This window comes from Mustela nivalis (genome assembly GCF_964662115.1).
Source record: "Mustela nivalis genome assembly, chromosome: 8".
Classification (NCBI taxonomy): Eukaryota; Metazoa; Chordata; class Mammalia; order Carnivora; family Mustelidae; genus Mustela; species Mustela nivalis.
In genome coordinates this window covers 1692336-1714950 of record NC_139027.1, presented here as the reverse complement: position 1 = coordinate 1714950, position 22615 = coordinate 1692336, and the positions used below count along the sequence as shown (strand labels likewise).

Below are 22615 nucleotides of genomic sequence, written 5' to 3'. Positions count from 1 at the left end.
AAACAGTATGGAGGTTCCACAAAAAGTTGAAGATAGAGCTACCCTATAAGTCAGCAATTGCTCTACTGGGTATTTACCCTAAAGATACAAATGTAGTGATACAAAGGGGCATGTGCACCAAAATGTTTACAGCAGCAATGCCCATAATAGCCAAACTATGGAAAGAGTCTAGATGTCCATCAACAGATGAATGGATAAAGAAGATGTGGTGTATATATACAATGGAATACTATTCAGTCATAAAAAAATGAAATCTTGCCATTTGCAACAACATGGATGGAACCTGAGAGTATTATGCTAAACGAAATATGTCAATCAGAGAAAGACAGCCATCATATGGTCTCACTGATATGGGGAATTTGAGAAACAAGACAGAAGATCATGGGGGTAGAGAGGGAAAATGAAACAAGGTGAAACCAGAGAGGGAGACAAACCATAACAGACTCTTAATCTCAGGAAACAACCTGAGGGTTGCTGGCGGCGGGGGGGGGGGGGGTGGGAATGGGGTGGCTGGGTGATGGACATTGAGGAGGGTGTGTGCTATGGTGAGTGCTGTGAACTGTGTAAGCCTGACAATTCACAGACCTGTACCCCTAAAATGAATAACACATTATATGTTAATAAAAAAGAAAAAAGAATATTTATGTGTGTGTATATGTGTGTCTTGGTGTGGTTACTGAGTAAAGTCACAATAATTCCCAAGACGTTTAAACATTAAGGCATCCAAAATACAAGGATAAACTGCCACCATGACTGACAACTAAACAATCACAATACCCCCAATCCAATATGTATGAAAATTTCACCCAACAGTTATAAAAGTTTAATATCTGCTTTTGAACTTTGCCAATTTAATGACACATATATACTTTCATAAGAAAGTAGGTTTTGAATACCAAGGGTGCTTGTGCAATTTTTTTTTTTAATGGAAGAGCATGGTTTTGAAAATGTGTAGCCCCTTGTCTTAAAAGTACAGTGTGGAGCAGAAATGGTCACCCCAACCAATATGCTTTGTCCCCTTTCCCCCAAAATAAGAAGATGCCATCCAGTTCTTGTCATGTCCTAACCAAGGTTATCTCAGTCTTTCCAAGAGAGATCCAGGCCCCAGTAATAAAGGGTCTTCACAAAATCTCGTCCAACTTTGGGGGTCATCCAGTTCAACTCTGACATTTTATAGAGATGAAAAGTAGGGCACCAAGAGTCAAAGGAAGTTGCTCAAAACCACACATCAACTGAGGGTAAAAGCTGATTCCAAGTCACTGTCCTGAGCCCCACTCCCACAGGACCACATTATCTCTACAACCAGCATCGGGTCATATGCCTTCCCTGTCGACATCACACTTACCTTTAAAATGTGTTGTATCGATTTCTATTTGCGTTATTACTCCAGGGTGTGCCAATCGGAAAACTGCCCATTCACAGCCTGGAACAAGGAGAATGCCGTTCTCGTCATTCTGGAATCCAAAAGGAAGAAGAGAGAGATAAGCCAGCTTGGTGCCATTTGAGAAACTAATTCTGGAACCAGCAAGTGAAAAATGTTGACATGTACGTAGGATATTTCTTTTATCTCTTACTATAAAAGAGTGTTTCCTAGACCCTGATATGTAAATTACTTTCGGTGTTAATTGCCCCTTTGCCTATTATTCCTTAAATGCCTTATGTGGACTCAAGAGTTTAATGGGCAATTGGTAAGTTTTTATAAATTTCTTACATGACTTTCTATGTCAATTGTAAACTCATGTAGAAGGGTCTGTGTCTAACCATGCCCCCGGATCCTCTAATAAATTTGTTTCGACCTTTCAGTGAAATTATGTTCTTGGTCAAATCCATACCAATATATGATCTGCCTCCAAACCTTAGTTTCTGACAACAACGTTATGTTCATTTTCATTGGAAGCATTGATTGACATGGAAACCGACCCAAGAAAGGGGGTTTACAAGTAAGTTTTAACACAGAGAAAGGTGTGTTGTTTGCTTTTGTTTTGACTTTCGCATCTCACATTAGTCACTGGCCAAAATGTTTAACAGCTGAGCCATCCCTAGGGTCCCAGATCCATCCCACAGCCACACGTCCCTGTCCCTGATCTCATTCAGGGACACGCAGATACCAAAAATGATTAAACTACTATTTTCTTCTCCAGGTCAACCAAAGAGTTTATCGGTGGGTTTTCTATCATTAAATTGTAGATCCTCGCTTCTTTATTAAACAAATGGGGTTGGGGGATGCCCGGGCGGCTCAGTCTGTCAAGCATCCAACTGTTGATTTTAGCCTAGGTGGTGATCTCGGGGTTGTGAGATTGAGCCACTGAGGGCTCCATGCTCAGTGGGGAGACCGCTTAAGGATTCTTTCTCCCCCTCTCCCTCTGCCCTCCCCCCATGCTCACTCTAGCTCTTTCTCACTCTAAAATAAATAAACAGGGGCGCCTGGGTGACTCAGTGGGTTAAGCATCTGCCTTTGGCTCAGGTCATGAACTCAGGGTCCTGGGATTAAGCCCCTCATCAGGCGAGACGAAGTCTGCTTCTCCCTCTCCCTCAGCCCCTTCTCATGCTCACTCTCTCTCTTTAATAAATAAATAAAATCTTTTTAAAATTTTAAAAATAAAAAACAATTGGACAGTGATGCAACAGGACAGGCTGTGATTGTGACAGCGGGGAATCTGGAACACGGAGAACTACTTCTGGAACATTGCCTGAGGGGTTTCCGAAATAAGCATGTCCCTGAGGTAAGTTAAAACAAGATCTAGAAAACTTCACTGTGGCTGTTTGGGACTTCTTACTTCTAATACCGGAGGCCTGTCCAGCCTTCTCGCCGTCTCCCAGCCATCTGCCATGGACCTGGGCTTGCCAACTCCTGCCAAGAATGACATGGTTTAATGGGAATGTCACAGAATTTTATCTTAAATGTGAGAATGAATGCATTGGCATCATTAAATCACAGACCTCATGGTCCTGAGCATCACTACACAAACCATTTTCATTCAGCTTAATGTTTTGGTAAATTTGCATACAGCCAGAGGGTTGTTTTACTTTTCCCTTTAAGCCAAAATTAAGAAGGAAAATTGCTATTGATTTACTTCATATCATAAAGGCATCAAATCCTGTGGCTAGATGGTTAATCTCACCCACTCCTGCACTTCCTCTTAAATCATTCAGACTATGTGGGGTGCTTAATGCTGGTGCCCAGATGTCCCAAATAAAGGCCAGCTGCCAGAGCATCCTCTTACCTATCATATTGTTTGGATGCCCGAAGTGTGCATTGCTGAATCCTACACAGGCACCCCCGTGAGCGATGGCCACCAGGTCAAATGGTTCTTTGGGATCAGTTGCAGCCCAGTCTTTCTGTCCAGTACCGTACACTCTAAGACGTGCAATTCCACCATCTGAGAAAGCAAGAGGCCATAGTTACTTCCTCCTTGAAAAGGTGGCTGCTTGTAGGTTGTCAACAACATAGCCCTCCACAACCTGTCTGCTCTGTTTCTCAAATACACCAACCCTACTGCCCCAGGGCCTTTGCACCCACCATTCCTTTGTACTGGAACAAATTTCCCAGCTCTCCAAAAGACTGCTTTTCTTAGGTCTCACCTTTAGTGCCATGGTCTCAGAAAGACTTTTCCTCTCACTCTCTAGCTTCCTCCTTCCAGCTCTGCCTGGCTCTGCCTGATTCCCCAGGTTCGGTCTGTCACCGCTCCCGTATTTACTTCAGAGTTCAAGTCACAGTCTGAAATTAACTTGTCATTTTATTTGTTTAAGCCCCTGCTGATATCAGTCTCTCAGAACCAGAGTATAAAAATCTTTAAAATCCAGAATAATGATCTATCTAGAACTGGTCCTGGCACATAGTAGGCGCTCACACTTTTTAAAATTGGATTAATAATTCCAAGGAGGTCAAAAGACAATCAATTGAGAAATTCACCATAGATATAATGTTTGATGTCACAAATTAGCATTGCTAAATCCTACACAGACTAATATGAACTTTATGTTTTTATTTTTATAACAACACATTGCTTAGCAATACGATTGAGAATAGAAAAGATAATAGTCACAAAACCTGATCACTTCTGAGAGCCACAGCAGCCAAGATTAGGCCTGCAGAGCAGAGAGTACCTGCCGACATCAACTCACATTATCTGATCCTCATAAAGTGAATGTTTTTATTTGTTAGACCAGTACTTCCTGGACGATGGGGGCAAGCTTTGTATATAGAGCTTTTTCCCATTAATCAGAGTATTCTACTGAAACAAAACCCTATAAATTTTTACATGAAAAATTTGATGAAACTGAGGGATCTGAAAATTTTTCAGTAGAAGAGTCTTGACATTTACAATAAATAAAACCAGACTATGTTAGCATAACACCCTAAAAATATACTAGAGGGAGCAATTTAGCAGAAGCTAGCCTATGTCACCACTGCTCTGGTTCACTGGACATGGTGATCAACTTTGATGGTTTAGAAGATGCTTATCTGTTGAGTGTAAAGCTGACTTGATATTTTAAAAAATAAGGTGGTTCTTTACAGAGTTAATATCTAGCCTCAGCATTAATCAAAACTATGAAAGATATTAGACACATCCCTCCATGCTCTGAGGGTGATTCACTTAAAGCAAATTGTTGTCACCCTACATGTCCCTTCAGGTTGTCCTACTGCTTCCTGCCCCTTTACACTTGGACCCCAGGAGAAAATATTTGCAAATCATATATCTGCTAAATAATATGTATCAGGATATATAAAGAACTCTTACAATTCAATAATAAAAAAACAACTTAATAATGGACAAAAGACACTTTTCAAAAAAAACATGTTTATAAATACAGGTGTACACGTGCACATGCATATATAAACATTTCCAAATGGCCAAAGTAAGGAACTGAAAACATGCTCAGCATCATTAGTCATTAGAGAAATGCAAGTTAAAACCACAGTGAGATTCCACTTCCCGTCCTCTTGGATGTCTACAACCGAAAAGTCAGTTAATGGCAAGTGTTAGCAAGGATGTGGAGAAGTTGGAATCCTTCATGCTGCTGGTGAGAATATAATAACGTGGTCGCTTGATTGAAAACACAGTTACTCCTTGACCCAACAATTCCAATCCTACATGTAAGCCCAAATGAGAAACTTGTACAGGAATATTGATATATTCCTGTACAACGTGGTTTCTCTGTGCCGTGGAATATTATTCTGCCATGAAAATGACAAAATGCTCCTAAGAATGTTACAACATGGATGAGCCCGGAAACCGGTGAAAGACGCAAGTCACAAAAGACCATTTATTTTTGTTTTTGTTTTTGTTTTTGTTTTTGCTTTTGCTTTTGAATTATTTTATTATTTATTTATTTTTAAGTAATTTGTCCTGCTTCCGTTTTTTTTTAATTTTTTCAATTTATTTATTTTCAGAAAAACAGTATTCATTATTTTTTCACCACACCCAGTGCTAAGACCATTTACATGAAATGTCGAGACGGTGAAGCCTGTCAAGACAAAGTAGTTCGTGGTTGCTGAGGGCTGGGGAGATGAGGGTTGATAGTAAGGGAACGGGACTTCCTTCTGAGGCGATAAAACCTTCTAGAACTGACTGTAGTGATGGTTGTACTTGGCTGTACATTTCCACGGACTTCATGCCATATATCAACGTATATTATAAACCACTGAACTGTGCACTTCAAGTAAGTGAATCACATGGAAGGTGGATCACATTACAATAGAGCTGCTAAATAGAAGAAAGGGAGGGTCATCTGCACACACTGCTTGATCTGCTAGTGTGCCCAGCGAAATAGAAATCATTAGGAGATATTTAACCTAATACAGCTCAGTTCCATCACTTCCTGATGTGATGCCTTTTCAGTAACTACCAGTGGATGGTTGGGTTGGGCCGAGAGTTTCCTAGAGCACAGAAAAGGCAAATCATAGCCCTGAAATGTTAGAGTGATGAGTGACTTCACTCTGGAACACGCCCACATTAAGTAAAGAAGAACCAGAACGGCAGATGGGTCCACGTCATATTTACCCGGGAAAATGTTGAGCCTTATGTGACTCCATCTCTGCTGGGAATTGACGGGAAAGTAATTGTGGCTGGAAGCAGGCTTTCCTGGCTTGAGCTCTGTCATGGGGACCAGGTAATTCCAGTCGTCGGACTTCAGCTAGCAATAGATATGTAGATGTTAGCAGTGGCTCCTGGGGACTCATCGTAGTGCTCACGTGAGAATAAAAATTGATGATGGACGCCTCATAAAACACTTTAATAAAAATACTAATAAAGATTAAGTCCCAGGTTTGATAAGCAGATTAAAGGCCAGGGCGGGTTTTCATCCTGATTAAAATAGCCACTGCGTGAGCGGGGCAGGAGTGCAAGCAGGGAGCTTGGGAACGCAGGACAAGGTCTGAGATTCCCTCTGGGGATCCTTGGAAGGAACGGGAATAGTGACAGTAACATTCAGTAAAAACCGGGCCATCCGGTTGACCAGTTGACCTGACGTTGTGACTGTTTCCTCTCGGTCCTCGCTCTTCAAACGGTGGCTGTTACTTATTTTCCAGTCTGTTGTGATCAACACGTTCGTAAAACACAGTATAAATTACTAGACAAACTAAAAAACAAGAATGTACCAGAACACAAGCCCAAGTTGTTGGTCTATCAGATTCATCAGGCATAAAGTCTACGTAAGAAGCACGTAAGCGGGGCGCCCGGCCGGCTCGGTCGGATGAGCCTCTGCCTTCAGCTCAGGTCACGATCCCGGAATCCTGGGATGGAGCCCTGCGTCAGGCTCCCTGTCCAAGGGGAAGCCTGCTTCTCCCACTCCCACTCCCCCTGCTGTGTTCCCTCTCTCGCTGTGTCTCTCTGTCAGATAAATACATAATTTTAAAAAAATAAACATGTAAGCTATTACTATGGATTTCCGTATTTATCTCATCAGAAAAGCCACCAGCGGACGAGCCCGGGGAAGCAGAGCGCCCTGAGACCCACTACTGCAGACCTCACCCAGGCCACGTCTTTCCCTTGCACAGGGGTAGCACGAACCCCTGCAGAAGCACCTGCAAAGTCCCGCTGGGCCAGTAGATGAAGGCAGGTGCACCGGGCTGAATGCCGTGGCTGGGTGCGCGGAGCCCGTCCCTCGCCGCCCGGCCGCCACGACAGGCTGTCCCTCTACCCCCAGCCCCACACAGGCGCACCTTGGCAACAGCCTCAAACTCCTCCGGCGTGGCCGCGGCTTCCGTCCTGGCGCCTCTCTGTGGGATTTCTGGTTGTTTATCTAAAGGTAGATTGACCAGTAGGGTTAGGGTTCGTGCTCAGAATCAAAAAGAATACTCTCCTAGTGGGCTGTACGTTCATTTTCGTTTTGCCAAATAACCCCAAAGATGACACTTCTCAACTCAGAGCACCAGATGACCACAGTAACGGACACAAGTTGAAGTTCCTCGCTATTTAAAACACTAAGTGACTTCAAGACGTCCTGCAAGGCGCCTGGGGGACACTTGCTTGTCAGACAGTATGTGCCACTTCCAAGTCCAATGGCAACAAATGTATCATGACTAGAGGGTTTAGAGGTTGGATCAGTGGAAATTCTGGAGCATTGCCAGGTCAGTTCCCGAAGCAGGACTCCCCCCATGGTATCTTGGAGTTGACATTGGGGTGATATCTCAGACAATGGCTGGGCTTGGGGAAGGTACCTCACTGTTTGTCCTTAGTCATTTCCTGCCTCCAGAGTAGCATCTCTCTAGCATCCCCTAACTTCTCAGGATCCCCCCCCCAATCCTCGGGAGCACGGCCTGTCCTTCCACAGAGCCTCGTACAGGGCTGTGGACGCTGGGCTCTCAGCATCAATTTGCCAGCAGACATGATTTATCGTCCCTAAATACAGGTATATACACACACATAAAGGTACCCGTTTCTAAAAGGACCAGCTGCAGATTGTGCCAATTGAAGGACCACCAACCCAGGCCTAACTTGCAGAGCCTGTCCGATTCATGCGGTCCAGCACCCCACACAGCAGCAGGGACCCTCTCCGAAAACCCCGTGCCTATGGCATCATTACGCACCCTGGGAGAGCCAAAAGGACGCTGGTGCCCCCCACCACCTCCGTCCACAGCGGGCCCAGACCTGGCTCCACACTGTCCGGTGTCCTAGTCCCTGCCACCCTCCCTTGCAACCTGCTCCCCAGACCTCACGGTGCCAGCTGGGCGCGCCTCTGCAAGGGGCTGGAAGAGGCTGGGGGTAACAACCCCCATCTCTGGTCGAGCTAAAAACCAGAACTCCTAGAACCCTGCGTTGGGAATCCAAGTTCTACAGCTCGGTGGCAGTCAAGTGGCCTTGGACAAGTCGCTGGACCTGTGTGGGTGGGGGGTGCACAGCAGGGGCTGCCCCGGATGACCCCATCTGCCCCCTGTGCCCATCTGGGGGCCGGTGGTTCCCAGGGCACCTTCTTCCAAGTTGGCTGCTTGAATCGATATCCGAGGAGCATAATCGCCCATGAGGTAGGAAATGTCCACGTCAAAGCCCCGGATAATCCCTTGTATTCCCAGCTTGATGATGCACCAGTCGTGACCTGCGCGACACAAACAAGGATGGCCCGGTCAGGTGAAACATGTGCTCCAGCAGAGCTGAAGACCAGCAACAGCAGCCCCTCCTCCCACCACAGAAAAGTGCACACGGGGGAGGCTCTGCTGTGACCAAAAGGTCTCCTGTAACATGGCCAAGTGTGGCCGCCGTGCCCCGCAAGAACCCGTGCTCCAGACATACATAGGCCATGGAACCAGGGAGACCCGGTTCTGGTTCCAAAGTGAAAACTGGCCTCTCTGAACCCCGTTTCTACAACAGCGAATCTGAGATGAGATCAACCATCCAGAAAGGTCAAGTGTGACTAGACCCCGCCCAGGCCTTCAGGGTGGACCTGGGCCTCCTGGAAACGGCACGCTGACCGTTACCGGGGGACTTCCTGTGCCCCGAGTCCCCAGCTTAGACTTAGCTGAAGTCTCAAAGTCTCCACGGCACCCGTCACCAGGTAACTCCTGGTTACTCACAGTCCCATGCAGACCCGCCTTTAAATGCCCAGACTCGCTGGAATCTGGTCACGTCGGGAGCACCTTAGAAGCACCCAGCGTCTCTGCAACACTTGAGACAGACCCAGAAGAATCAGTTATTAGCCTCGTGCTGGGTCTGTTTGCTTTTACAAGCACTTCTTCAACTTTAAAAGGAGTATTTTGATTGGGCCTGATAAGTAGTGCTGAAGAGAAGTAGGTCCTTGGGTGACAGGAGGTGTGTGCCGTGGCAGAGGGACCTGTGTCCGATCCCAGCTCTTCTCCTGAGGGACGGGACGGGGCTGAGGGAGTGAGGCTGCTTCCACGGCAGCCTCGTGGGGACAAGAGCAGCTGCCCCAAGGAACGGGGGTGAAGGCCCACGTCAGAAGCTCCCCGCCTGCTCCCCACAGCCTCGCCGACGCTCGTGCACGCCCTCTTCCCGCGGCAGGGGCACAGGGGACCCCTTCCTGCATCGTCAGAGCTGGGGTTCGGAAGGGACCCCTCAGATACAGAGCGTTCCAAGGGCCCGCGACAAAGCCGAGCCGAGACGTGCACTGGCTTTCGGACCCGTGTTTAAGCCTCGCCACAGTGAAAGACAGAGGCGTCGCGTTACCTGGAGTCCTCCTCCTCCTGGTCTGCCATCCATCCAGCCGCGCCCCAGACTCGGCGTGCTCGTGTTCTCTGAAGCCTGGGCGGTCCGTCTGAAGCAGAGACGCAGCAGGCCACCGTCAACGCCCGCGGGAGGGCCGGGCTTCCCGCGCGAGCATTCCCGCCCCAGAGGGACAGGAGGGATTGTCACAGGTAAAAGCCAAGCGACCTAAACGCGTGTCAGCACAGGAAAGGGTTCCGGTGGGGTGAGGGAGCCGGTGGTGGGCAGCGGGGGGCCGCCAGACCGCGGTCCCTGGGCACGGGCAGGGCGCGCACACTTCCGCGAGACCTGTCCCCTGACGTCCGGGGCTTTATCAGAGCGTGTCTACAAATTCAAAACCGAACAGCAGTACCCCTTCCTCCAGGCGGACTTTATGTGTATTTATAACAGTGAAAAGTGCTCGGAGACCATGTTGGTCTCACGGCAGCGCTAATTCTGCACAGCGAGGCGCGGGGCTTCAGCTTCACCGCGATTTTTCTCTCAGGAAGGAGACTGTGCTGATGCGCACACGTGTGTGTTCTACGGCTATGCTGCGCACACCCGTGTGCAGACACGCACGTGCGTATTGAACACGCACACACGCAAGTGTCATGGAGGAGAAGAGGCCCCGCTCTGCGTCTCGTCCCCTGAGGAGCCCGGCACGTCACCGACAACCACACCTCACCACGTGGCGTGCGTCTTGTCGACTGCTTTGTGTCCGTGCGACACGCAGGAACTCCGTCGTGGGCGTCTAGAGCTCCAGCTCCTTCTCCTCAGGGCCACAGGTCACCCACATCTGGACGCTCGTATCACGGGCTCTTTAACCAGGTCCCCATGGATGGGCATTCCCGTGGGTCCCCCCCGCCCCAGACAACACTGGAATGGCCGTTTTCTACATATCGCTGCCTATTTATGCAAGTAGTACCAATCTGAGGGACAGCTGGGTCAAGGCGTGCGTGCATTCACGTCTCCTCTAGACAGACATGGTAAAACGCTAAAGCTGCGTGACCTAGAACAAGTAAATCAACATCTCCGTTCTTCATTTCAGCATCATTTTCTCCGAGGAGTACTTTCACAGAGACCCACTGCCTTTAACGTGCTCTAGACCAGGCTAGCTCCTGCCCAGGAGAGTGACCCTGTCACCAGACCGACCAGAAGGCCAGCGACACGCAGAGCACAGCACCCTGGCCACAGCCAAGACTCCGGCTGCTGTCACATGCGGTGTGCGTGCGTGTGAACTCTGTGCACATCTGTGCTTATCCGCCCATTCGTAAGAATTCACCCCCCACAGCCAGTATAACAAGGTCACGGGATTCTAGCCAAGCCTCCATTTCTTCCCCTTATTGGTCAGTATTTGCTGGGGTTTTTGTCCATCTTTTAGTAAGCATGTCCTACACTTTTCAATTTCCTACAATTTCCAGACATTCGAGAGGCGTGCCAGCACAGGTCACAGATTGTGAACTGCACGTTCGACAGAGGACAATATACAAGGATCTCGGTAATTTCCCCGCAGAGCAACGCAGTCCCAAACCGCTGTGTCAGGTGCAGTCCGTCTCCAGTGTGTCTGAGCCTGAGCCGGAGCTGGTCTCTCCAGGCTTCTGCTGTTCGAACTGCTCATTCCTGGTACACGTTACAGGACTCCCATCCCCAGTACTCCGGTGGATTCTAACCACTCAGATCACTCTGTGCCCACACTTCATGCCAATTTATGATACCTTTATGAGGTTTTCCGCAGGAGCAAAAAAGTCATCTGTTGCGAATAAAATCTAGACAAAAAAAGAAGATAAAATAACCATAAATTAAAAACCATTTTATTTCATGCCTTGGTGAAACATTATTGGACACAGTGAAAAGACATGTGCCGCTGCCAGGCGGAGAGAAACAGCAGGTAATTAACCCAGGATGCTTGTAAAGGTCCAGACCTCGTCGCCCGCCTCCGTCCTTCCTCCAAGCCGGTGTCCACTCTCTCCCGGTCGGACGCGGAGGCGCTAACGTCTTACGCTCGGTGAGAAAACCCACCAGCTCTTCTTTTCAAGAACGGGGGACACTGGGCTTTGTGACTGTCTCACTGGCAGAGCAGTGGCCCAGGACACGCCACAACCCCCCCGCCCCCGTGGTTTGCCGGCTCACTGAAGGACGTCCTGATGGAAGGCCGGCCGGTCATTTCTCAACCCCAGCAGGACATGTTGGAGAGTGAGGGCACTGCTGCTAATTGCACCAGGAAAACAGGTATAAACTGGATTTTCTGAACAAAACAGGCTGCTGTCATCCTTACCTCACCCAGGACCAGGGACGGCTGCTCTCGGTCGGCACAGGTTCCCGGGCAGCGGTGGCCGGGGGAGAAGGGACATCTGCCCCTGCCTTGGCGAGGCTGCTCCTCACGGACCCCACAACGGTCCCTGGGTGATACCATCAGACCAGCCCACCTTTCCTGCCAATACCGGGCTGTTGCCCACCAGGTGTAGGGACCCGAGCTGGTAGGGGGCACCGAGCTTTTGGTTTAATTCAGTGTAATTAGCCTATCATTGGTTTAGGGTGTGTTGTTTAGGAGACATTATCTTGTGTGCTACTGGCTTGCAAATTATTATTAGAAATTACAGTTTCCACAGAGAACCCATGTTAAATAAATGACCGTGTCCGTCTCTGAGCACAGCTCGCTTCCGATGAAAGGCCTGGTCTCTGACCCCCGCCCAGAACCTCAAAGGCAGGGGAAGACCTGGCAGTTTCGCAGTTGCTGGCTGTTTGGGACGCAAAGTGGAGGGGAGTCCCTGCAGTGCCGGGGTGGACCTGCCCCGAGCATGTGTCAGGGCAAAGCACAGGCGGGTGGCACTAGAGCCCCTCGCCTGTCCAGATCCTTCACCGGCTCCTTGGCAGAAGCCCTCTGCGGGCACACGGGGCCTTTCCGACCTCCTGAGGCTCTTGCTCCCCAGCACCAGCTGACGACTTCCAGAAACACGAAACCGAGGAGCACGCAGTGCTTCCCCTGCCCAGCGTCCCCGTCCGCCTGGCGTCCCAACGGAAACCGCCCCTCACCCCTTTGCCGCGCTGGCTCCCTCTCCCGCTTGAAGCCTCCTTGGAGCAACACTCACCTGGACGGGCTTCCCCATCACTTCCCGCTCCCTCGGGCTGCCCCCGGCCAGCGGAGATGCACCCCCCGGCCCCTACCCTTGCCTTGACTCCCAGGTCTGTCTCCTTTTTTTTTTTTATTTTCTTATTTCTTTCCAGTGTTCCAGAATTCATTATTTATGCACCACACCCAGGGCTCCATGCAGTCCGTGCCCTCCACGATACCCACCACCAGGCCCTCCCGTCTGCCCCACCCCCCCTCCAAAACCCTCAGCTTGTTTCTCAGAGTCCACAGTCTCTCATGGTCCGTCTCCCCGTCCGGTTTCCCCCAACCCCCTTCTCCTCTCCATCTCCCCATGTCCCCCGTGATATTCCTTGTGCTCCACGAGTAAGCGAAACCATACGGTAACGGACTCTCTCTGCTCGCCTAGTTCGTTTGAGGGCGCGCCCCTCGCGTCTGCAGGGCCCACGGCCCACGCCGCGCCCCTTGCTGGAGCTACCAAGGTGGCAGGGTACGCCTGCGCTCGCGGGCGGGGACCCCGGATCAGCACCCAGAACACACGCAGGACAGAGAGCCCTTCGCACGGACGCAAAATGTCTCTTTGTTCTAAGCTTAAAACCATGCTGCCTTTGCCAGAATCGTCACCAGTTTTTAAAAGATTATTTGGCATTTTTGAGTCTGATTCTTGCCGTTCTAAGCAGGTTCTCTGCAGAGGGGGCGTTGGTGCTCAGCGGATGGGTACACGGACCCCTCGCTCGTCCACGAGACACCCCCCCACTTACCTTTCCTCCTACAGACTCACACGCCATGTCCACAAGCTGGGTGAAGTCTGGACCCCTGGCCAGTTTTCCCTCCCTGGGAGAGTCAGCCATGCCTCCTGGCAACGAGAAAGGAGGCTCAGTCAGCCTGGGTGAGAGGGCGGCAGGACGTGTGCGAGCGAGTGAGGCCCTCCCCGGTCGTCAGCCGGAGGGGGCACGTGCCTGCCCACCAAGGGTCCCTACAAGTGACTTTGCAACCCAGGAGGGAATTAGAGCCTGCTTTCCCTCTGAAGCACATAACAAAACTTAGAAAGGAATAATTAACATAACTTAACATAACATAACTTAGAAAGGGATAATTTGCTTTCAAAGTGTGTAGTTAGATCCATTCAAAAAACATTTATTTGAGCAATTAGGAGGCAGGCCCTGGATAGAAATGGGGTGCAGAGGCGAATGCCTGCCCTGCCTGCAGGGGAAACAGACGCCCCAGACACCCATACAGAGCAGTGTTCTGGAACCTTCCGAGACTAAGGCACAGAGGTCACTCCACCCAAGGGGATGCAGGACCCTTTGCTACATCACGAGTGGGGCTAACATTACTCAATCCAACGCACACTTACTTTGAGAAGGCAGAGATTTGGAGAAGGGCAGAGGTGTGGACGGGGGAGTCAGGGTTGGCCTGGCAGTCGCCCCTCTCCTACGCCAGTGGATGCCCGCCTTGTTCCTACTGTTTTTCCGCCCCTCATATGGTGAAAAGAGAAAGCCCCACAAAAACTAGTGTCTCAGTAAGATCCGCTCACAACAGAAGAAACGGAAATGGTCGATGGACATGAGAAGTCAACTCTCTCCCGAAATCACAGGACGATGATGATTCAGAGAATGGCAGCTTTCCTTATGACACTTGTGGACACTTTTTGTAGCAATCGCACCCCAGGACCTGCCCTCGGCAGTGGGAGCTGGAGCGACGTCTGCGCTGATGAGCTCCTACAGCGCGGGAAGCGCCGGCGGCTCCCTGCTGTTGCCCTCACAGGCCTCCCTGAGCTGCTCACTCCGGGGGCCCCTGGCTCCGCCAGTACCGCCCCTCACCCCGGGGGCCTCACACCGTCTCCTGGCTTCTAACCGCACTCCCCTGACGACTGTCCCCAAATGCGATCGCCCTCCTGGACTTGCACCTGCCCACTCCGACTGTCTCCCGGATGTGTGACCGCGTCCCCGGGCCGGCGCGCCTCCCACAGGGCTCGCATCTGCCGCCTCCCCTGGACGCCCGCGTCCTCCAGCTGCTCACGCAGTCTCAGGATCACCTCCCCTGTGTCTCCTCTTCCCCTTAGACCTCGAATCCTACTTATCCCAACATCACGTCGGCCCAGAAGTTGGATCCAGAACCCGGAAACGGTAGAACATGGCCTTTCCTTCCGCGTCACCCCAGCAGGAGGGCAGCGCGTAAAGGCGCGGATGGAAAAGGCTGGCCGTGGCCCGAGGGCTGCTGTCGCGGGTGACGGCACACGCACGACGGGCCCGAGAAGCCTCCTCTACTTCTGAACACACAGAAACCTTCCACGGTGAAATTATACACGTTATATGCCTTATCCACACAGAGAGAGAATGGGGCGCGGGGGGCATCGTCATCTCTCTCCTGGATCACTCACGCACCCCAGCTGGGCCCTGCGAACTCCCCTCCCTCTGGTCCCCGGGGCCACCCCTCCCTGGCGGCAGCCGTCGCCCCCAGCAGGACACCAGCGCCACCTTTCTCAAACTAGAGGGCCCCTGTCAAACGGCCGGCGGGTGTGGCTCGCCTTCCAGTCAGAGTAAGAGCCGGTGTCCCTCAAGGTCCACAGGGCGCGACCCCCGACTCGCCCGTCCCAGCCCCGGGTATGTCCCGCCCCATCGCTGGGCAGCGGCCGCCCCCTCTGCTGGAAGGTTCTTCCTGGGGTTCTGCACAGGCGCCCTCACCTCCCTTCAAGCCCGTGCTGCACGATCACCCTCTCAGTAAGCCTGACGCCCCATTCACAGCGACATTCCCACTCTCCAGCACCTCCCACACCCTGAACCCATCTACCTCTGTTTTCACAGCAGACACACATACTGTGTAATTTGCTTGTCATTGTCTCATGCGTCTCCCCCAGTGAGACGTGAGCCCCATGAGCACAGTGATCTCCGTCTGGTCCACGGACACTGCCCTGGGGCTTGGAACACGGCCCGGCACGTGCGAGATGCTTAGTAAATATTTCCTCCATACATGAGTGAATGAATAATGTTTTCTAACTCATTCCGTGTTTTAAAATACTGCTTCCCTCACTGGACTAAAATCTTCCTGAGGATGAAAAGGTGCCGGAGAAATCTGCTGACGTTGATCATGAGTTTTCAGTAAAGTCATACACAGTGCGTGGGGTTTCTCTCTTTTAATCCGCAGAATGCTGAGATGCCGGTATTGCCGGCATCTTACAAATGAAGAAACGCGCCTTTGAGAGGCCAAGTGAAGTGTACAGACCACACAGCTGGGAAGGGTGCCACGGCTCCAACGCAGATGCGCCTAACTTTGTTCGACATATGAAAGCCCTTAGCACAGTGCTGGCCTACGGGGACACAGACGGCGAGTGAGACCGTTCTGCAATCGTGTGCACAGTCCTGTGATGTTCAGGCCCTGGGCCAAGGCGGGGATTACACCTGCTCCTCGGGGGCTGACAGCCGAGGGCAGGACACGGACACGACAGCGGGCAGTGCTGGTGATCAAGACGGCAGTGACGCCCTTATAGCACGCCGGGACCTCTGGGGCCCTGGGGGCTCCCCCTGGGAATGGACTCCTGAGCCAGGACTCGAGGAGGAGGAGGGGCAGGGGAGACACGCAGGGAGGGGAGGCTGCGGGACCCACGAGCGAGAGGTCAACATCTGTCCGCACCTGCCCCATCCAACCTAGAAGCTACTGGCCGTGCGTGGCCATCTAATACATCTAATAATGTAATTATACAATTTCATTATAATTAAATAAATCTAATAAAATGAACAGTGCCGTTTTCCCTCTTGGACTAGCCACATTTTGAGGGCTCGGAAGCACACGTGGCTTCCATACTCAGTGGACTCGGGAGCACACGTGGCTTCCACGCCGTGGAGTACACGCAGAACAGTCCGTCACAGAAAGCTCTACCCGACTGTGCAGGGACGTGCCGGGCTTCCTCTCCACCACCACGCACGGAGGCCGGACCACGAGTCAGATACGCGCCCCGCACAGCCTGCTTCTAAGGCTCCTGCGTGGACCTCACTCTGCCACGGCCGGGGCAGCTCGTCAAAGGCGAGACGTGGCAGGTTTGTTCTGTCCCGGCTCAGCTCGGCCGGGCTCTCCAGCGGCCCCACCTGGGCTCAGGACCTCCGAGCTGGGGGCCAGCCCGCCCAGTGCCAGGTCCGCACCTGTGGGCCACGTGGGCTTTCCCCCGTCGGCAGCGCAGTAACCGTCCCGTGTCCCCGACAAGATCACACGGAGCCCAGCCAGCCATGGATGCTGGACAAAGCCTTCTCGCATATTTAATTTTCTTGAATGATCCCGTGACATCTGATTTACCTGGTCATTCTTTTGAAAAGTCCCCATTTTCTCCCCGGCAGTTGCGGCGAGCTCCATAGGCAGCAGGACGGAGCTCGCTAACATTCCGCCAAAGCCAACAGCTTAAGGCCCCTCTCCCAGCTACCCAGCTGGGCAGAAAACGCCGGTGTTCTGGCAACACGGGGCAGGTGCCTTGCGGGTCTTGTCATCCCGCCTCCCTCCTCACCAGAGCAGCGGGAAGGGCATCTTTTCACGGCTGCTCTAGTCCGTCTTTTTCTTCACTGTGCCTTGGGGGACCTCCACCAAGAAGTGCACGCAGCCGCCATGGAGCAGAGGCTGCAGATGCGTGGGGAAAGAGCCAGACAGACGAGCATTTTCCACATTTCTCAAAGGGATCAGTGCTCCCACCCCCAAATCCTGACCCTCAGATTTAGGCAGTCACTTCAGCACTTCCTTAAAACACAAAACAAAACAAAACAAACAAAAAACCCTGCTCCCTTCTGCAAATGAATGTTTCCATTTTGCAAATCAATGAACTCGCAGCTCTCAAGAAAGCACCAACTTCAGGGTCAGGGTCGCAGTGCCCTCTGTGGTGCAGGCGGCAAGGCAGGACCTTCCCAGCCCCAGTGTCTGCGGCGCAGGCGGCCCCAGGGGAACCCGCTTTCCTGAAGCCCCTTAGTGTGCAGGAGCATTTGTTGAAGAGCCCCGCAAACCAGCTGGAGATTTTCAACGCCAATGTTTGCTTTTCCAAGTGAAACCCGGCGGCGTTCGGACCCATCTGTTTTCGGTTTGTGAATTCGGTTTGGGGCAGAGGTTTCCCCCGGGCTCCTGCCTTGGCCTTCCCACCGCCCCCATGTCCCGGCGCTTCCCCCCAGCCTGCACGCTCGCCCCGAGCTGGGGCGCCAGCGGAGGCGGCACGGCTGCCTCGGGACACAGTCGCGCAGACACCTCCAACATTCTCTTGCTGAAGCTCCACTTGGGCCACGAGCCGGCGGCCACGAGCTTCGCATGTGTTTCTCTGAGATAACGCAGAAACCAGCCCTCCCCGCAGACGCGCCACCAGAGATAAAGGGGCAAGGAGCCCAAACCCCTGGACTGGTTCATAGAAACAGCAGAGGAGGGGAGGGCGCAGGTGAAGTTCAGCACGATGTTCTCTACTGCTGCTCACACCTTCCCCAACCGTACCAGAGGTCAGGCCTGCAAGTAGCAGAGACCATCCCTACCAGGCCCTAAGTGTGCAGAAGGCGTAACACTGGCCGGGTATTTTACGGTTGTGCTAAGATAGGGACCATTTGCCACACATCGTATGCAACTTTAGGTCCAATGAAATATAAAACTCAGCTTCTTGGTCGCACCGGCCGCATTTTATGGGCTCGGGAGCCAGGTGTGCCTGGGAGCTTCTGCACAGAGCAGCCCAGAAGAGCGATTTCCATTGCTGGAGAAGCTTCTAGCAACGGTCCCCACTGTAGGGAGCACCATTGTCTTAATATCCCTTTTTATTAATTTAGACACAACGTTCCGCGATCTTAGAGCTCTTTGGCGGCCTCTTGTCAGTGCCGGAACATGCTGACCCAGGCCAGCCCGTCTCTTTGGCTCCCTCATGCCTGACCCCGTGACAAGGGACTTCACACAGCAAGGGGGATCTTGCAGGCGGGATTGTGTTCACAGATCCTGGGGCCCACGGACAAGGGCCGCTCCGCACCCTCGAGCAAGCAGGAGAGAAAACGGAGTCATCGGATCCTTGAGGGCAGAGGCTGTGGCACCATCAGCTGTGCCCATTTTAAGGGACACACAGAGGCGCACCTGGGACACTCACTAGAGCCACCGGGGACCCCAGGCCAACCCTGCTGTCTGGGAGTATCCTGCCCGACCCGCAAAGGCCCGCCTGACCCGTCTCGGGCCATCCTGGCCTCCCCGAAGCGGAACACCGACAGCACCCACTGGTCGCCTGGAGGCCTGTCGGCCAAGCTGGCGCCTCCACTAAAGGCCTGGGTCTGGTTGCAGTTGGGTCCTGCCACGCTTTCCCTAAAATAAGTGTAACAGCATGAGACGGGCGTCCGGAAGACAAGGGGCATCTTGGGTCCCAACCCTGCCTCCTCGCCTGCTTTCCTGCCTCACACCTGTTCTCCTGCCTTCCTCACGCCAGCTGGGCGTTACTTGTGATCACACCCATTGCAGAGATGCCCAGAGACGCCCAGTGTCGCACGGTAATGAAAGGGGCGGGACGGGCTTCCAGGGGCCTGGGGAGGAAGCCACAGAGCCACCCCTTCGTTGACGATGAAGAAAACAGCACCGTCTTCACTGTCTCCCCAGGCGCTGCACAATTCCTTATGTGTTCTCCAGACACTCTGGAAGGCCAGGATAGGGTAAGGTTCTCCACCCCAGGGTACACACGTGAGGAAGAAAGCAGAACGACCCCACAAGCCAGCTCTCACACGCCTGCGGATTCATGGGAGACCACAGACGCACCCGTGCAAAGGGACGAGTTCTCGGGTTTACAGCCGCATCCTCTATGACGGCCGAGATAAGGAGCAGCCCGGTGTCTGCCGACTCACGCACGGAGAAAGGAGATGTGCTGTAGACACACAGTGGACTGTCACTCAGCCATCAGGAAGAAAGAAGTCTTGCCACTTGTAAGGACACGGAAGGGGCCGGAGAGTACTCCGCTGAGTGAAGTTAAGTCCGTCAGAGAAAGACAAGTATCATATGGTTTCGCTCATGTGGAATTTAAGGAAGAAAACAAACGAGCAAAGGGAAAAGAGAGAGAGAGACAAACCCAGACACAGACTGTTACCTACAGAGACACACGGACGTCCCCAGAGGCGGGGGGGGGGGGGGGGGGCAGGTGACGGGGACGGAGGAGACAGGGTCGTGAGCAGCAGTGGGTGATCCGTGGGGCTGCTGCTGAACCCCCATGTTCTACGCCTGAAAGTAACGTAACACCGTGCGTTAACTTTCCTGGAGTCTCTTTTAGTGTGCCAAGGAAAACGGGGACCCCTCCCATGCGGTTCCAGAACACTGTGCAGGCCTGACCACACACCGCACCCCGGCTGCACGGAGGGAGCTCACGGTCTGTGTCTGGGTTTCTCTCCTGAGCCACGAAGCCCGAACGTGTCCCTCACGGCCCAGGCTCCAAGTCCTTGGGGACTTGTGGGGAAGCAGGTCCTCTGCCTGGCCGTGGGAGCTCGCAGCTAGGCACCTTGGGTGGCGTGGGCTCACCCGGCTCTGCTCATCTCCCCAGCCGTCCACTGTGTCCTGCCGTCCTGTCCACGGGGCGGACAAGGTCTCTGTGCGGGAGGGAGTACCCGCCGGACCTGACCTTCCCTCACCCAAAGGCGCACCACCCGTGCGTCTACTTCCAAGTCTGGGTGTTTAAATGAGGTTTTCAAAAATAATTCCTTGTGAGGGAGCAAGATCCCCTCCGAAAGGGGCAAGCCGTGAGTGTGCGGGAGCATTTTCTACAAGTCGCATCAGATTCGTCCACCGTGAGGAGCCTGAGGACAGTCACCTCTGGAGAGCGCGCGATCATTGTCTTTCTGACGGAGAAAGTATCATCCTGAAATTCCACACACTCAGGCGCCGCTCACGCTCTACTGTCCCCTCGGGATTTGCCTTAAAAGACAAGACGTGTGGAGGGTGTGCAGGACGGCAGGAGAGTAGGACAGCAAGCCGGGCTCTGCCCATAGGTGTGGGACCGCGGGAGCAGACCTGCGACCCCCAGCGACCCACTGCACCTGCGGGGACTTCAGTGAAGCTTCGGCCAGAAGTGTGAGGTTTTTGGAGATAAAAGGAGTTGATTCATATTTGGCATAAAACCAGAGGGAGTTCAAGCAGCAGCGGGTGCAGCCGGCGGGCGGAAAGCCCAGGCCAGGCTCCCAGCACGGCGCTGCGGCTCTGCTGTGGGCAGGTCACCAGCTTGTTTCACCCCCGGACGAGCTCTGCAAAGACCCATGACTCACGGGGGGGCTGGAGGAGCAGGAGTGGGGAGGGGAGCGTGGGGCGTAGAGCAGGGCCCAGCCCGGCATCACGGGCCATGGGGTCTGGAACACCCCCAACCCGGCACTAGTCCCATGCCCGCCCCGCGCTCCGTGGACGCCGCTGGCCCCGGCCTTACCGATGGACGCCATCAGAGGCTCATCGCGCTGAGTCCCTCCTTGGCCCGTTCCTCCGTCACAGACAGCTTTAAAGCAGGAAGGTGTGTCTGAGCGGCACCCAACCTCACGCAGCACCCCAAGTTCAGTGTTCAGCACCCGGTTTCCTGCTCCCCACAAGCCAGCCAGGGTCCCATGGTGCTCACTGCTGGCCAGGAGGAAGTTTAGAGGGGCCTCACCCAACAAGACAGAACTTCCCAGAGACTGGCCGAGCCTCTGTGATGTCACAAGGGCTGGGGGCGGGGGCTCGGCCATGGAGCAGCCCCTCCCTGAAGAAGCCAAGGGAGTCTCTGCAGGGACCTCACTGGGGGCACACAGCCAGGCCTGATCCCCCACAAGAGCCCATCCCCACTGGCCTGGTCCTGAAACACCCCCTCAGCCCAGCCAGGACAGGACGCCCAGCCCGTGTCTCTGAGCCTCCAGCAAACGCACGGATTCTGCACACACAGCCACAGTTCGAGAGAGGACAGCCCCTGGGGGACTTGACAGGGAAGGACCCTCGGTCCCCAGGAAGAGGTGGATGCACCGCGAGGTTCACATGATTTAAAGGACTCCATGGACCTTGATGAGAGGGGCCCCGCCTCGTGGAGTGCAGCAGACGCCGGTCCCTGCCCTGGAGCCCACGGTCTAGAGGAAGAGCTCTCCGTGAGGCGGGAACAGCACAGTGGCCCCAACGTGCGCGGTGCCCAGCGGGTGGCATTGTCACCCCACCCTGCAGAGCGGTCGTGTCCGGGTCCACAGATGGAGAACTGAGGCTCAGGAGGTCGGAGATTCATGCAAGGTCACTTGAGTCATGAGCGGCTGAACGGGAGCAGGAGCTCGGCTCGTCCACACGGCACCGGCACCCGGCCTTGGAGGCCTGGGGGCTGGCAGTACGGGGTGGACGTCTGTCACCATCCTTTGTTTCGTCACCAGCTTGGCCTTCCCTTCTCCCCTCCTACACCCCTGCATCCCTGATTTGGAAAGCGCACCCCCTCCAGGTACTCCCCAGCCTCTGGTTGGTGCCCAGGTCCTCAGGTCTGTGCGGACACGTCCGTCCAGCCGTCCAGGGGGAATTCTTAAGAACACAAGCCACATCTGTGCCTCTGTCCATAGCGGGTGCTGCTTTATTAAACTAACAGAAGTGACCCTGTGACCCTGTCCTGGGGTTCTCTTCACCCGTGACCTGAGTCGAGCACAGAGAACAGCCAAGAGGGATACTCGGGGCTTGCGAAGGCCGCGGAGCCGCCTGTCCGCACCTGGAGCCCAGCTCCCTGAGTGTGGTGCATCCGAGCCGCGGGACAGCCGCTACGGTGTAGCTTCTGACTGCAGATCTGGGAGGCTCCGGGGGTCTGGACCTCTGCACGCGGCAAGGCAGTGCCGGGCGGCAGGTCCAGGACCTGGAGAACAGGGTGCTGTGAGCCACACTGTCCAGCCACTAGCTACTTAAAATCACATCTAAAGTTGAAGTTAAGGGGCGCCTGGGTGGC

General features: G+C 53.4%; 1 protein-coding gene across 1 annotated transcript in view; it reads right to left on the bottom strand.

The window, feature by feature from the left end:
* The window catches only part of ALLC (allantoicase), a 28681-nt gene extending 7343 nt beyond the window's left edge, over window positions 1–21338 (bottom strand). The window contains exons 1-10 of the mRNA XM_082746355.1: window positions 21110–21338; window positions 13488–13582; window positions 11354–11404; window positions 9624–9711; window positions 8413–8538; window positions 7166–7245; window positions 6006–6138; window positions 3225–3380; window positions 2778–2851; window positions 1346–1454 (exon numbers count right to left, since the gene is read on the bottom strand). Coding sequence (XP_082602481.1) covers window positions 1346–1454; window positions 2778–2851; window positions 3225–3380; window positions 6006–6138; window positions 7166–7245; window positions 8413–8538; window positions 9624–9711; window positions 11354–11404; window positions 13488–13582; window positions 21110–21122 — 925 coding nt within the window. The 5' untranslated portion in view covers window positions 21123–21338. The remainder of the gene's footprint in view (window positions 1–1345; window positions 1455–2777; window positions 2852–3224; window positions 3381–6005; window positions 6139–7165; window positions 7246–8412; window positions 8539–9623; window positions 9712–11353; window positions 11405–13487; window positions 13583–21109) is intronic.
* Window positions 21339–22615: the final 1277 nt, after the last annotated feature.